The sequence below is a fragment of the Bombus pyrosoma genome, linkage group LG1 (genome assembly GCF_014825855.1).
Source record: "Bombus pyrosoma isolate SC7728 linkage group LG1, ASM1482585v1, whole genome shotgun sequence".
NCBI lineage: Eukaryota > Metazoa > Arthropoda > Insecta > Hymenoptera > Apidae > Bombus > Bombus pyrosoma.
This window is the reverse complement of record NC_057770.1, coordinates 7,572,634-7,585,462: the sequence shown is the minus strand read 5'-3', so window position 1 is coordinate 7,585,462 and position 12,829 is coordinate 7,572,634. Positions and strand designations below refer to the sequence as shown.

Here is a 12,829-nt window from a genome sequence, read left to right as displayed (position 1 = left end):
AATAATTGAGTGTCTTATTTGTTCAAAGTGCCATCGTACTCGTATCTATTCCCTCTTTATTATTATGGCTAAAATAAATTTTTGCCTAAACTTTTACTCGTACAATTAAGAGTTTATTTCAATACTTTTGTTAGAAAATTAAATCTATGTAGGAAGAAACCTAAGACGTCGTAACGTAGAGTGCAAAGCCATAATAGAACAAGTATTTCGCTTTATAATAATACGAATATAGATGATTTTGACCAAGGATAATAAAACCATGCAGTTACTAGAACTATTTATATTCTTGTCTTTTAAATAATAACCAGATTTGAATTCTGCTCTACATGCTTTCTTGGGAAAGATTATTAAAAATCAACGATGGGTAATTAATTAATTCTAATCGCGTCAGGACGCGCAGCTTGCAAAGGACAACGACAAGCCAAGTTATTGCATCGGGATACGTGCTCGCGATATCCGGCGATAAAATTTGCATTAATCGTTCTCAACAGCGAAGAGAATACAAGAAACGAAAACTCTATGGTCGAAAACACGAAACAGATTTAATACGAGAAAGAAAATCAATTGCACCTAAACAAGTAGTAAGATTGTCTTAGGAAAGTATATTTTCTTACGTTACACAATCAATAGTATCAAGCATCGTACATTTTTACGCTTGTTTGTGTTATAAATGTCGGGCGAATGTAATAAATTTATTAATTTAAGAAATTAAAAGTTATCCGAATGGCTCTTAATGAAAACTCCGTTCCTTCCGCCGTAATAATTTCCAGTGATCTTTCAAGAAGTTTACACGGTTTCATATAATTTCAGCTAACTTGCTCAACTTGTGTCTTCAATATCAAGCGATATTTCGTTATCTTACTAACCTGTTGACTTCCTTCTACGGTTCTCCGATGGAATTTAAAATATGAAACCGACGCGGTTACTCCATAATTTGCGATCTATCACTTCAATTCAATTCGAAGTGTTAGTTTTTAGAATTCCAATAAACGTCTTTCAAACCGAAACTCTACGTTTTGAAAACGCGAAGAAAATTATTTCTAACGTAAGCCTGTACGTAACATGGATTCGTTAAAAATTTTAATTAGAAATACGTACCATAAATTACTATAAATAAATACTTATTACCATAAATGGCGAAGTAAATTTTGCAAAAGAAAATAGAAAAGAAACAATGTGTGAAAATTCGAATTCCTCGCACTGTTCGAATATGTGTGTTTTCTCATTAATATACGGGACAGAAATTGCTCCAGAAAGGCGGACAGTTAATAAAGTTTCATAATTAGCATACAGCCGGAAAAATAAGCGGAGCGGAATGATTCTCGGAGGGAATAAAATTTAAATAGGTATGTTACAATCCCGTATTCCTGCTGGTATCATAGAAATAACATTTTTCCAGCTAATTAATGAAACCCGAACGGAGAAACCAACTAATTGACACGTTTTTGCCGGTTGTATGCTTGATTAACCTCTACCAATGGAATATAATTGCGTGTTATACTTTCGAATTTATATCGTTTACGAACGCCACGATTTGACGATCGCTCTAATTAATCTGCTAATTACTAACATGAACAGACACAATCGGAGATTTTGCTTGCTTGTAACAGAACAGCGCATCGCTATTAACTTCGTTGTTACATTAGCCGCCGGATTGAATGAAAAATATAATGCGATCTTTGTAATTAACTTGGATCGAGTTTGAACATAAAAAAAGACCTGATTTCAACAATTAGCTCTCTCTCTCTCTCTCTGATTTGGTTTAACAAACTTCTCATTATTGTATTTTATTGCCGTAACCAACCCCAACAGAATTTTAAACGAGCCCCCTTGGTTCACGTGATTTTCGAGTTTTAAAACAAAGGGACCCTATCGGTAATTAACACGACGAAGTTTACCCTAAAAAAGCATTGACGCGAATTGGAAATTCAATTTGGAGATAACTTCAATAATATATATATAGAAACTATCTTGTTTTGTGCTTGCAAGTTCAATAAAAGTTAGATTATCAATGATTCCATTCTCAATTTCCATGAATGTTGTTAATTAAAATAATCTATATTCCAATATTTCACGATATTCAGGACCTTTTATTAAAAATTTCGATAATACGGACTACGAGAATGTGATATTACATTCGGATACGCCTACCTTGAAAAGTTTAATAAACCATACGACTTTTAGTTTAAAATACTTCATGAAAAGTATTAGTCGTTAAACTGTTGTAATATACGAGCCAGAAATTCATAAATAGAATAGAATACAATTTCGTAGCATATATCTGTATTCTTTCAAATGTTAAAATCCGTTATTGTATATTCATGAGGATTCGGAAAAATTATACTGAAATTCTTCTAGATAAATACACACCTTATATATTTACTTTTTCTATTTATTTCTCTTTTGGCCATAAGCTACACATTCACAATCTTTCCAATCCTTTCAAATATATTTATCTCGTCTATTTGATCATCGCCTTATTATCAACAAGTCGAAAGACTTGCTCGTTCTTTCACAAGTATATAAACAAAAACGATCGTCGGCCGACATAAACGAATCAACGAACAGGCAAAAGGAAAGACTCGACAAAGCGCGACCGCGTTTCCAAGCGTCTTAAAACGATTCGAAACAAGGGGAACACTTTAATCAGTGCACAAAGAAGAATGACAGGATGGATTACGAAAAATATAAGGAGATCAAGTATAAAACGTCAAAGAAGAGGTCCGCACTGAAGTCCGCTAGCCTTAAACCGAGTGTGAGCTTTTATTATAGGAACTATCCAAGCTGTGCGACTTACGAGGCGAACCGGTGGATTGTGTAGGTAGCTCTAGGTGGCGACTGGTACGAGAAAAGGGTTGTTGTAACAGCAAGAAGAAAGGAGCACGAGCGGCGTCAACGAATAAAGGCAAACGGGCTTGTGGGGTGGGTTGTGAAAACAAAAAGGAAGAACGAAAGAGGAGAGAAAAAGGAGGAGAAAGAAGGGAATAGAGGCGAAAGTAGCGCGCGGAACGGCATTACGTAGGTGCAAGAAGAGCAAAGGAAATAGAAGAAAGCGGCAGAACTGAAGACAGGCAAAAGGGGAGCCGCAAAGGCCACAGAGTCATCCAGTGACTGCACGTTCCCCTGGCCCGTCTCCAAATCTACTCTACAAGCTTTTTCTATTTTAGCCCCTTATTTTTCCGTTCTTCTGATTTATCGTTTTATTGTTCAGCAGCCGCTCTGACGACCGCTAAACCTGGCTCACCCCCCTCCTGTCCCACCTTCTAACAGACTCTCGATCCTTTTTATATCCCACGCTCTCCGTTTGCGCGCGGTCTCACCTCTGATCGACACGTAACGATGTTCGTCCCGGGCCAAGCCCCAGTCTACGACCGATCCACAAGTCTCTGGCAAGGAAACATCGATACAAGCTTTTTGCACGATACTTCTGGATGCTGGCCATATTTTTTTGACGCGTTAACGAGCATTTCGTGTGAACAGACAATTTCTCAATTCTGAGAACCGGTATTCCGTAGTCTAATGATCGCAGTGTTATTTCTGACATATTTAGATCAACGCGATGCCATTTTACTTTAAGCTTCAGGATCGGTGATAGATCGTTGACGTTGGCTTTCGGATAATTAGCCGGATGATTACTCTATGTCCTATATATAATTTATAATAGTTTAAAAAAAGACTGCGTAAAAATACGTATGTCAATACTGAACGATCTTCTTCATCGTCCAATACTCGAATAAAATATTCGACAGATATTAGTTCTATATCATATTGTTAGAAATATCGTTTTTTATAAAAACATAGTATGCAACGTCTTCAACGATCGACAATCGCGTTACTCGTGTATCTAGTACAGTAGAATTTTATTTAAAAAACAACAGTAGAATGAAGTATACTACAATACACCATAGCATTTAGTTTTCGCAGTATATTGTATCGCACTTGCACACTTTTTCTCTGACATTGCGATCCAAGTCACTCACGTTGTTAACTGAGTCGATGAAATTTCTTATTTTAATCGTTCCCAATAATTCAGCAACACGGATCACCGATGATCATCGTGAGCGTCAATGTGTTAAATAAACCTGAAATGCGCCACAACGAAACACGGACTGGTAGTTGAAACAAATTACGAGAGGATCGGATTTTGATTAATTAAATATGCAGGTAATTTTATGCTGATACGAGGATGGATTTTTGCATTCTGAATAAAACCATCACGTGCACGCTCATTATACTGGTTTCCCCATAACTTATCGCGCTTTACAAGCGTTCAATATAGTTTTCTGGCCATGTATCATTCGTGGAAATAACCCGAATGCTCGAGGCGGGTATCGGCAGCGTGTACAAGGCCAAAACGAGGATAGTGTACTCGACCAGAACTTGCACGTGTATATGTATATTTGAAATAAACCGAACTGGGCCTGGCCCTTTCAAGCTGCATGATACACTTATGATCCGCCTACGTTAATTACTAGAATAATTGTACATCTGAAAATTCAAGCATTCCATAGATATACTTTGCTCGAGATTAGATCGAGCAGCACGCGTAACCCGACTAAGATAACTTGTACGTTGTTAATATTCCTTTGGAATATTATTTCAGTCTTCGTCTAAAGGCAGTACGTATATTACTGGATTTTCTAGCAAAGTATTATATTTTACTATATTTTTGCGTTTAACCTGCTGGTTCATAATTATTTAAAAATAATCGTCTCTAACTTGTTTTACGTTCATTGTCTTTATTTTCTTTTTCAGCTAAATTTCATTATGAAATGTAAATTTTCAATATCAAATTTCGCAGCGAATACTCACTTAACATACTCCACGCTTCTATCAATGTGAATTATTTAATCATTTAAATCTTTGAAATTATCGAGTCTTTATATAACGCGCTTTTCTTGCATTTCCTGTCGATATTTCCAACATTTCACACTCGATTCTTTCATTTCAATTCCCTCCGAACGTTTGAAACACCAAAACTACAGAACACAATAAAGAAAATCTAATCTTAATCTCATGTTAATCCACTTTACTCTGTGACAATCATTCAAGATACGATAGAAGCGGACGAAGAAGCAGAGCCGAGGTCGTCGATCACGTAGCGCGAAGTTCAAAGTCCCAAGCGGCCAAAAGGAGGAAAAACTTTTGCTGTATAAGTACTACTTCGCGACACTTTCGTTCCTTCTTCGTTGCTTCTTTCGCGCTGTCAAATCATGAAAGATCCGCGTTTTCGTTGTCGTCGCTCCGCGGCTGAGGCAACAAGGAAAAGACGCGTCCCATCTTGCTGGATGTTCGCCAAAGTCACAAGACGCTGATTCTCAACCGTCTTATCCGAATCTGCTGTCCGTCTCGCGATCCTACTATCCGGCCGTTCTGTAGCTTGCCGCAGAAAAACCTTCAAATAAACATAACTGTTGAGAACCATCGTGGGAACGTCTATCACAGAAGAGTGCTTCTGTACCTCGTTTGGCAAATATTCGCAGCAACATCGGATGTAAGAACATCTTAAATCAGAACTAACAATAAACGATACACCATTTTCTCCTATTTTGCATTTCAAACGTATCCCTTTTCCTTTATACGACTTTCGTCTAGGTACTGCTTCATCGCGAAATAATGAGACACATCTGCAAGGAAAATTCAGTAAGCGAGCACTATAGTTGGTTTATCCTCGAACCTTGTCGGATGGTGTTCGAGCATTTAACCGGAGTTATAACTCGACGGTCACCGGCATGGTTCAATTTGGAAATTTGTGACCTTCGAATCCAAGGCTGCGTTATTTTAAACAAGTTCCAAGACTGGTGACGGAACGCATCAATTACATCGTTTAATAAGAAGCTAGGATGATTACTATCACCTACGCTGATTCTATAAGAATGCTGGCAAGTAATAAATTTTACTAAATCCTTCCTTTCCTAAAATAATTCCTTTTACTAAATTATCCACACTAAATGGTAAGCAAGTTTTAGCGACATGTTTGTTCGCGATTTTTGTAAAGGGATTAAGAACGTGCCCGAGTTATGAACGTGTTTAAAATGAGCAAACCTGCATACCGTAGCAATCCCAAGTCTTTTTCAATTCAACGCTAACGCCTTAATTTACGTCCTATTTCTTATTGAAGAAGAGGAGATTTCGTACCACCATTCGACACAGACCTTTTTTGTCGGCCAACAACTAAAATGTGGCTGGCCATTTACGCGAACGCGCAATGTTTTTCCAGCTACGAGGGCTGCTTTTAACTTTAAGGCGGCTGGTGTTTCTATTAATTCGAATGACGGTCGGACTTTGCACCGCGACGCGTATACGTGAGACGTCTGTTTAACGACATTTCAGCGTCGTTTGTATGCCACGCGTTCTGCCGTAAGCATTGTGCAACCATAGCAAAAATACGCGGAGAATTCACGGCAAGTGCAAATTTCGAACGGTAGCTAATGTTATAATTATCTCATTTTTTTACGTGTGATATAATACATCGCTGCTTGGCACTGATAATGGCAACAATTCAACAAATCTGAAACTTAAACGATACGTTTACAATTCCATCAGTTCTGGCCTTAGTTAGACCGATATAACTTGTGTTCTTTTGCCTTGTAATGCCGTTGAAATGACTCGCGAAGATTGCTTTGCAAATTTTGAAAAGCCTTTTCCTTTCCCAAAACTGACTATTTTTTAACAAACAGCGATGTATGTATATGTATGTGAGAAATGTATGCAACGTTTCTTGTGTTTAACCCTCCATAAAATTTTAATCGAATGATACAACGAAAACATTTTTTGATGTTGGTTGCTGAGAAATAGCCCAATTAAAATAAAGACATAATACAGGGTGAAAGAAATTGAAAGGGATAGGCAGGGGAAATCTGTAATTAGAGAAAATGGAAATACAGAAATTGCAGTAGTAAAGTGCAGAAGAAAGAGGAATTGAGAAGAGTGAATGCAGGGAACAGAAAACAGAAATGTAACGAACAATACTATAAAAATGAAATCATTAAAAAAGAAACAATTATTGCAAACAAACGTATAAGAATGGTAATGTTATATTCTTAATTTTCTTTTAATGAAGCACTTCACTGAATTATATTGCTCGATATCATCAAATTGATAACGAAACAATTTTCAAATAATATTATCAATGAAACAATGAAACAAGAAAAATGACTATCAGAAACGAAATAATAAGAATGCTAATAATATATCCTTAGTTTCTTTTAAATACAGCAATTTATTGAATTATATTGCTCGATATCATCAAATTGATAACGAAACAATTTTCAAATAATATTATCAATGAAACAATGAAACAAGAAAAATGACTATCAGAAACGAAATAATAAGAATGCTAATAATATATCCTTAGTTTCTTTTAAATACAGCAATTTATTGAATTATATTGTTCGATATCATCAAATTGATAACGAAACAATTTTCAAATAATATTATCAATGAAACAATGAAACAAGAAAAATGACTGTCAGAAACGAAATAATAAGAATGCTAATAATATATCCTTAGTTTCTTTTAAATACAGCAATTTATTGAATTATATTGTTCGAAATTATCAAATTGTAGTCTGTCAATTTCCACGTGCCAATCATTCCAAATTTAAATAAACGCAATCAGGCTGTACATGAAATTATCATTATTAAAGCAAAGAATTCCTAATTATCCTTTAATTAATGATAAAATCGATACAGCGAATTGGTCGAATAATTTAAAACATCGCAAGGTATCCGTATCCTCAAAGCGACGCTTTCAACCAATGAGACGATATTCTATTAATTTGAGTCACGACCCAACTTTGTGCTACGATGCGAATACGTGCGACATCTGTTTAATTGCAATCTCGCATATTTAGCGTGCTATAGATGCTTTGAATTTAACGTGTATTACGGCGGATCCCGAGAAGTACGGGAATATTCGAAAATTTCGTTAAATATTTCAAGTTCAGCGCGCGTAACGCAACGCAACAGTGAAATGCATTCGTTGCATTTTTATGATGATTTTCATACGACGCAAACTCCATATATCATATTCGAACGTGTATGCCACGTATTTTTAGTTGTCATTAAACACGTGACTGCTAGGTTTGTGACTGGGCCGATATCAATACATATTTATGATATTCAAACAATTCGATATCAAAGTACTCGAAACGGAAGTATCGAAAGGTATCGGAATTTTAAGCATCAATTTTCAATATCGATATTCCTTGAAATATCCATATTGTACAATACTTGAGGCATCGATACTTCGACAAATTATTTATACTCGTTCAATATCTCACTGGAATATTATTTGCAAAGTTGGTAAGAGTTTATAATAGTATTTTTTTACGTACAAAACAGACGAATAATAACATACAATAAAATGGAAATGTTGTTCTCTGTAATTTATGTAAACTGTAAAATCACGATCTATATCTCGTACAGCGAAAGACATGTACAATGTTACGGGATGAAGATATAAGGCGAATAACATAGGAACGTGATATGTCTTCCTGTAGTTGCATGAACCACTCTATTGTTACGAGCTGAAAAATTCTTTGTATAAATCATCAAGATTCATTATGCGCATTAGAAATGGCGATTCATCACGAAGCATAATTCTTCGTAGCTACCATTTTGGATGGAATTCTTTAGGATGAGCATGTACATATATTGCTTTTGTTCTGCATGTGGCAAGAAAATTCTTTGGTCTTTTGCACGAAAGTGGATCCGTAACTTTAATTACCCTAAAATCGTGCATCTTTACTCTGATCAATTAGTAGCACGTATCTTTATACTTAACGTTTATTATTCCTAAATGTATACATAAATCGCCGATTAATAAAATTGCAAAGTTTTATATATCTTCATAGAATCACATGAAACACCATGACTTTATAACAAAACAAATTGGTGCGGACTTAGCTATTTACCTTGAAAGTATCAGAATATTCCACATTCGTAAAGTATTATATTTTACGTAATTTATTTTTGCAATCAACAAAGTTCTTTCATCTTCGTTGCTACCATCCATAGGTAGCAATCCTACAGGGAAGAGAATAAGCTGTTTTTAACGTATCGACAGTAATCGAAGGAAAAGTGCTCGTATAGTCTTAGGCGGACACGCGTGAATCGATACAATGACGTTCCCGACGATTTGATCTAAGATCGCTGCCATAACGTACGAGACCATGTCCCATCTAGAAGCGTATCTTCGTAAGAACCTGAGCCATAAATTCTTCGGGGGTGAGTTCCACCCGCGGAGCGTTTATAGCTAATAAACGTAAATACCTGGCGTGCTGCTTATGTGAAATACACAACATATTGATACACATTAACTGTCAAAACGTAGGAAGATGGACGACGACGATATCGGCAAGAACGATGGTGCCACGAATACTTCACCGAATAACGATTTTAATGTTTCCGTATGCATGGGAATTTGTAAACGACGCCGGGTTCGATTAATCGCACGAAACGTCGAGGTACGTGTTGGATTTAACGACTCGCCAGATTCCTCCATCTCGTTCCGCTTATTTTTATCTCCAAGTGGCCGCGATGATTGCGCCACTCAGATTCCAAAGACACAAATACATCCATCGTTATTTTTCTTATCTTCGCTGTTCAAACAAATTCACAAGTCATATACGTGCTAGACACGTCTGTTGCAAATACAGTAAATTCCACTGTTATTCGAAGCTCGGTTATTCTCTATAAATTTGTTTTTGTTAAGGTATAGAGAGGATTTGCAGAGAACAAAAAGTTAACATTTATTTACAAATTATCTAAATTTATCTCTACATGCAGGTCACTCTCTGAAGGACTCGACGACACACTCGCTTGCTTGTTCATTTTCTTTTAATCGCTCTTTTGTCTCAACTGAGACCTGGACATCCTGCGACGCTCACATACACCCTAGGAAGGGGATACATACATGTGTCCGCTCGCTCTTCCCTCCCTCACTCTCACACGTCCAATGTAAATGTACTATCTATTTAACAGTTTTACACGCCAAATTTCCATTCCTGTAATAGCTGTCGAACGTGTGATACTAACTAGCCGCTGTTTCTCGAACGAGAGCCGCGAGAAATGCCTCGTTTCTCCACCATTAAAGGAAAAGTTATTTAGCGTTACGGGCCAACGTTCTTCAACAGAACGATGGAAGAAGAAAAAAAAAAATGGGAAAAAACAGGTGGCGGCACAGAACGGCGGAGACGAGGTAAAGAAGGCTCGCGCGATGTACACACGAAGGTGGATGATGTACACGTGTTAAGTCGCGCACGAGAAGCGTGCACGTAAGGCGAGCGTATATCTCGAGTTGGCCGCATGCAATCTACTGGTATGGAAGGGAAATAATATATAACGAGCAGGAGAAGATGAAAGGTGGTTGTGGTGGAAAAAAAGGGGGAAAAAATAAGAGCGAGAAGGCGAAATCTGACGAGAATCAAGGAGAAAAGTGTACAAACCTCGGGGGTTCTTCGCGCAGCCGAGCAATGTCCGCTCTTTCCTGCAATTATGCTTCGAGGTGAATCCGTCTCTCGTTCGTTGGAGCTGCGAGAGACTTGCACGCGTTCTCAGTTGAACACGTGCACGTGCTTGTGCCTCTGGAAACATTAGCATGGTCTTGAGAAAGCCACGGTTCTTGTAGGTTTTCGCGGTTTCGCGAAATTAAGACGTGACGAGGTTCGCGGAACGGAACAATTCGCTATGCCTCGGCTCGTTGCCTCCCGTTTTCTTCAAATTGACGGCGTTCACCCGAAATGAATCGAAAGTCTATTGTACGTTGCCACGGGGCGATTTGAAGATTACGCCCGTTAGTCTGCACGGAATTTAAATTGCACGTATCAATTAAGTCACCGTATGTAGTGCCATTTATAAGGAATCGGAAGAGTCATGGAATTTTTTAATAGATTCTGTTCAAAATATGCACCGTGGAACATTTTTTAGAGAACGTTCACACGTTCTAAGTTCCGATGAGAACAGGAAAGAGAAGTTCTTGAAAATGAAGGTTTTAGTGCGAATAGAATTTGTAAAATAAACAAATAAACATTTTTTTATAAGAGGAATTTTGTTGGGGAATATTGAAGAAATTCTCGATTATTGTAACAAATGCTAAATACCATCCCGTGAATAATAGTACAATGATATTAAACAATCGTTACAGTCAAATTGATATTCTAAATATATTGTTTATTTATAATATTTACGTAGATAATATATCCTCGTATATTATAGAACTTCTGTGTATTTCAGTTTATTTAAATTATAAAAAGATATTATTTATATACTTTTTGTGGAACGGTTAATTAATCATGTTATGATTTATATACCATTTACTAAATAACCATATGAACAATATGATATTGTTAAACAAAACTAGTATGCAATATGTTAGTAATTTATTTATTTAACTAGTATGCAATATGTTAGTAATTTTATTTATCCTGTGGAACCTTTTCTAATATACATTCTAAGATAACTTGTTTTCATGAAACTTTTTGTTACACAGATTTTAAAGTATTTGTTCCATGAGAACACTTTTCAAAGAAGTTTCTTTAAAGAAGCGTAACATCCCTTTCCGCAAAAATTCCACAGGAACAGATATTTTCTGAGCGAACATATTTTCGAAACGAAACGAAACATGTAAGCAAAAACATATTAAACAACCTAAAGATAATTATTTATTTTAATGGCTATCCATTATTCATTTATCAATGCAAACCAATGGAAGAACAAAAATAAATAATAATAAATATAAGAATAACGTTGAAAGTAACGCATAAGGATAAATATTAAAAAATATTGCTAAATTCGCAAAACAAAATTATTTTACGATTGTACATATGGAAACGTAATACAGGCCGATACAAACATATCTGGCTGATACAGTATCTGTCATTAAATAAAATTGATAAAAGATGATCATTTAATTCGGTTCAGATATTGATAAAAATATTCATCGTTGCTGAAATAGCTAAACGTAAAACATGTTGAAAAACATGAAAATAAGTCGGATTAATAAGAGAATACGAACAATTTCGGGAGTCTGTTATCAGTGTCAGCACGTTATTTTAGCAAATGCTGGCCCACGTTAAGGCGGTCATAAATGCGTGCACTGGCCAAAAGTCGAAGATTAATTGGAAACTCGAATTTGATCGCCAAATGTTGATAAAGAAAAGCGGGGAGCGGTTTATGATTCCAGAAAAGAGCGACAAATGGATTCGTGCCAGAAAGCTGTGTAGACTGACCCGCTGAGAGAGTCAAAATGGAAACAGGCAAAAATCCAAACTTTCAAAATTACGTCAAGAATTATTAACGTCCATGAGTTGTCGTCGAATTCCCAAGAAGTGGAATCAGAAGTAGCATGGTTTTCAGAAAGGTAAACGTTCCTTTCGGATTAAAGTGAACTGAAACTAAATATGCATTGCTCCTTGGAAGCGTTCGTGTCGCTGTTTCACTTGCACTTTGCACTTGCATTATACACTAGCACTTTGCGAAAAACCAGAGAACCAAAAATATCGTGACATCTCACCATTGTGAAAGTTTCAAATCTGAAATCTAAAAACTAAATTTGTGCTATTAATTTCTCCGTCGCTGTCCTAGAATAATCGCAGTTAGACTAGAGCAGCGGTGAATGTCATTGACATTAGAGACGAAGTTGCACTCAATTTGCCCGCACTTTTCCCCTTTTAATAATCTCGTCGAAACTGCGAAAGTGAAATGAACTTCGAACTAACCGCAAGTATCTGCGATAAATTCAACTTCAAAGTCAAAATTTACTTTCAACCATTAATCATTGAATAATTGAATAGACAATAGATAATTGGCAAAAGTTCGAGGTATAT

The 12,829-nt window shown here is 36.4% G+C and overlaps 1 protein-coding gene across 2 annotated transcripts; it reads right to left on the bottom strand.

Annotated features, from left to right (window-relative positions):
* Positions 1-4,743: 4,743 nt before the first annotated feature.
* LOC122568877 lies at positions 4,744-6,304 on the bottom strand. Of its 2 annotated transcripts, none has more exons than XR_006317439.1 (3): positions 6,054-6,304; positions 5,462-5,627; positions 4,744-5,395 (listed from the first exon to the last, which is right to left on the bottom strand). XR_006317439.1 is itself a non-coding variant. In XM_043729540.1 (3 exons), the coding sequence occupies exons 1-3, from the start codon at positions 6,191-6,193 to the stop codon at positions 5,207-5,209; spliced, it is 393 nt and encodes a 130-aa protein (XP_043585475.1). In that variant the 5' UTR covers positions 6,194-6,304; the 3' UTR covers positions 4,744-5,206. The 2 variants fall into 2 exon arrangements, 1 of the variants encoding a protein (XP_043585475.1); XM_043729540.1 differs by having other exon boundaries at positions 6,156-6,304.
* Positions 6,305-12,829: the final 6,525 nt, after the last annotated feature.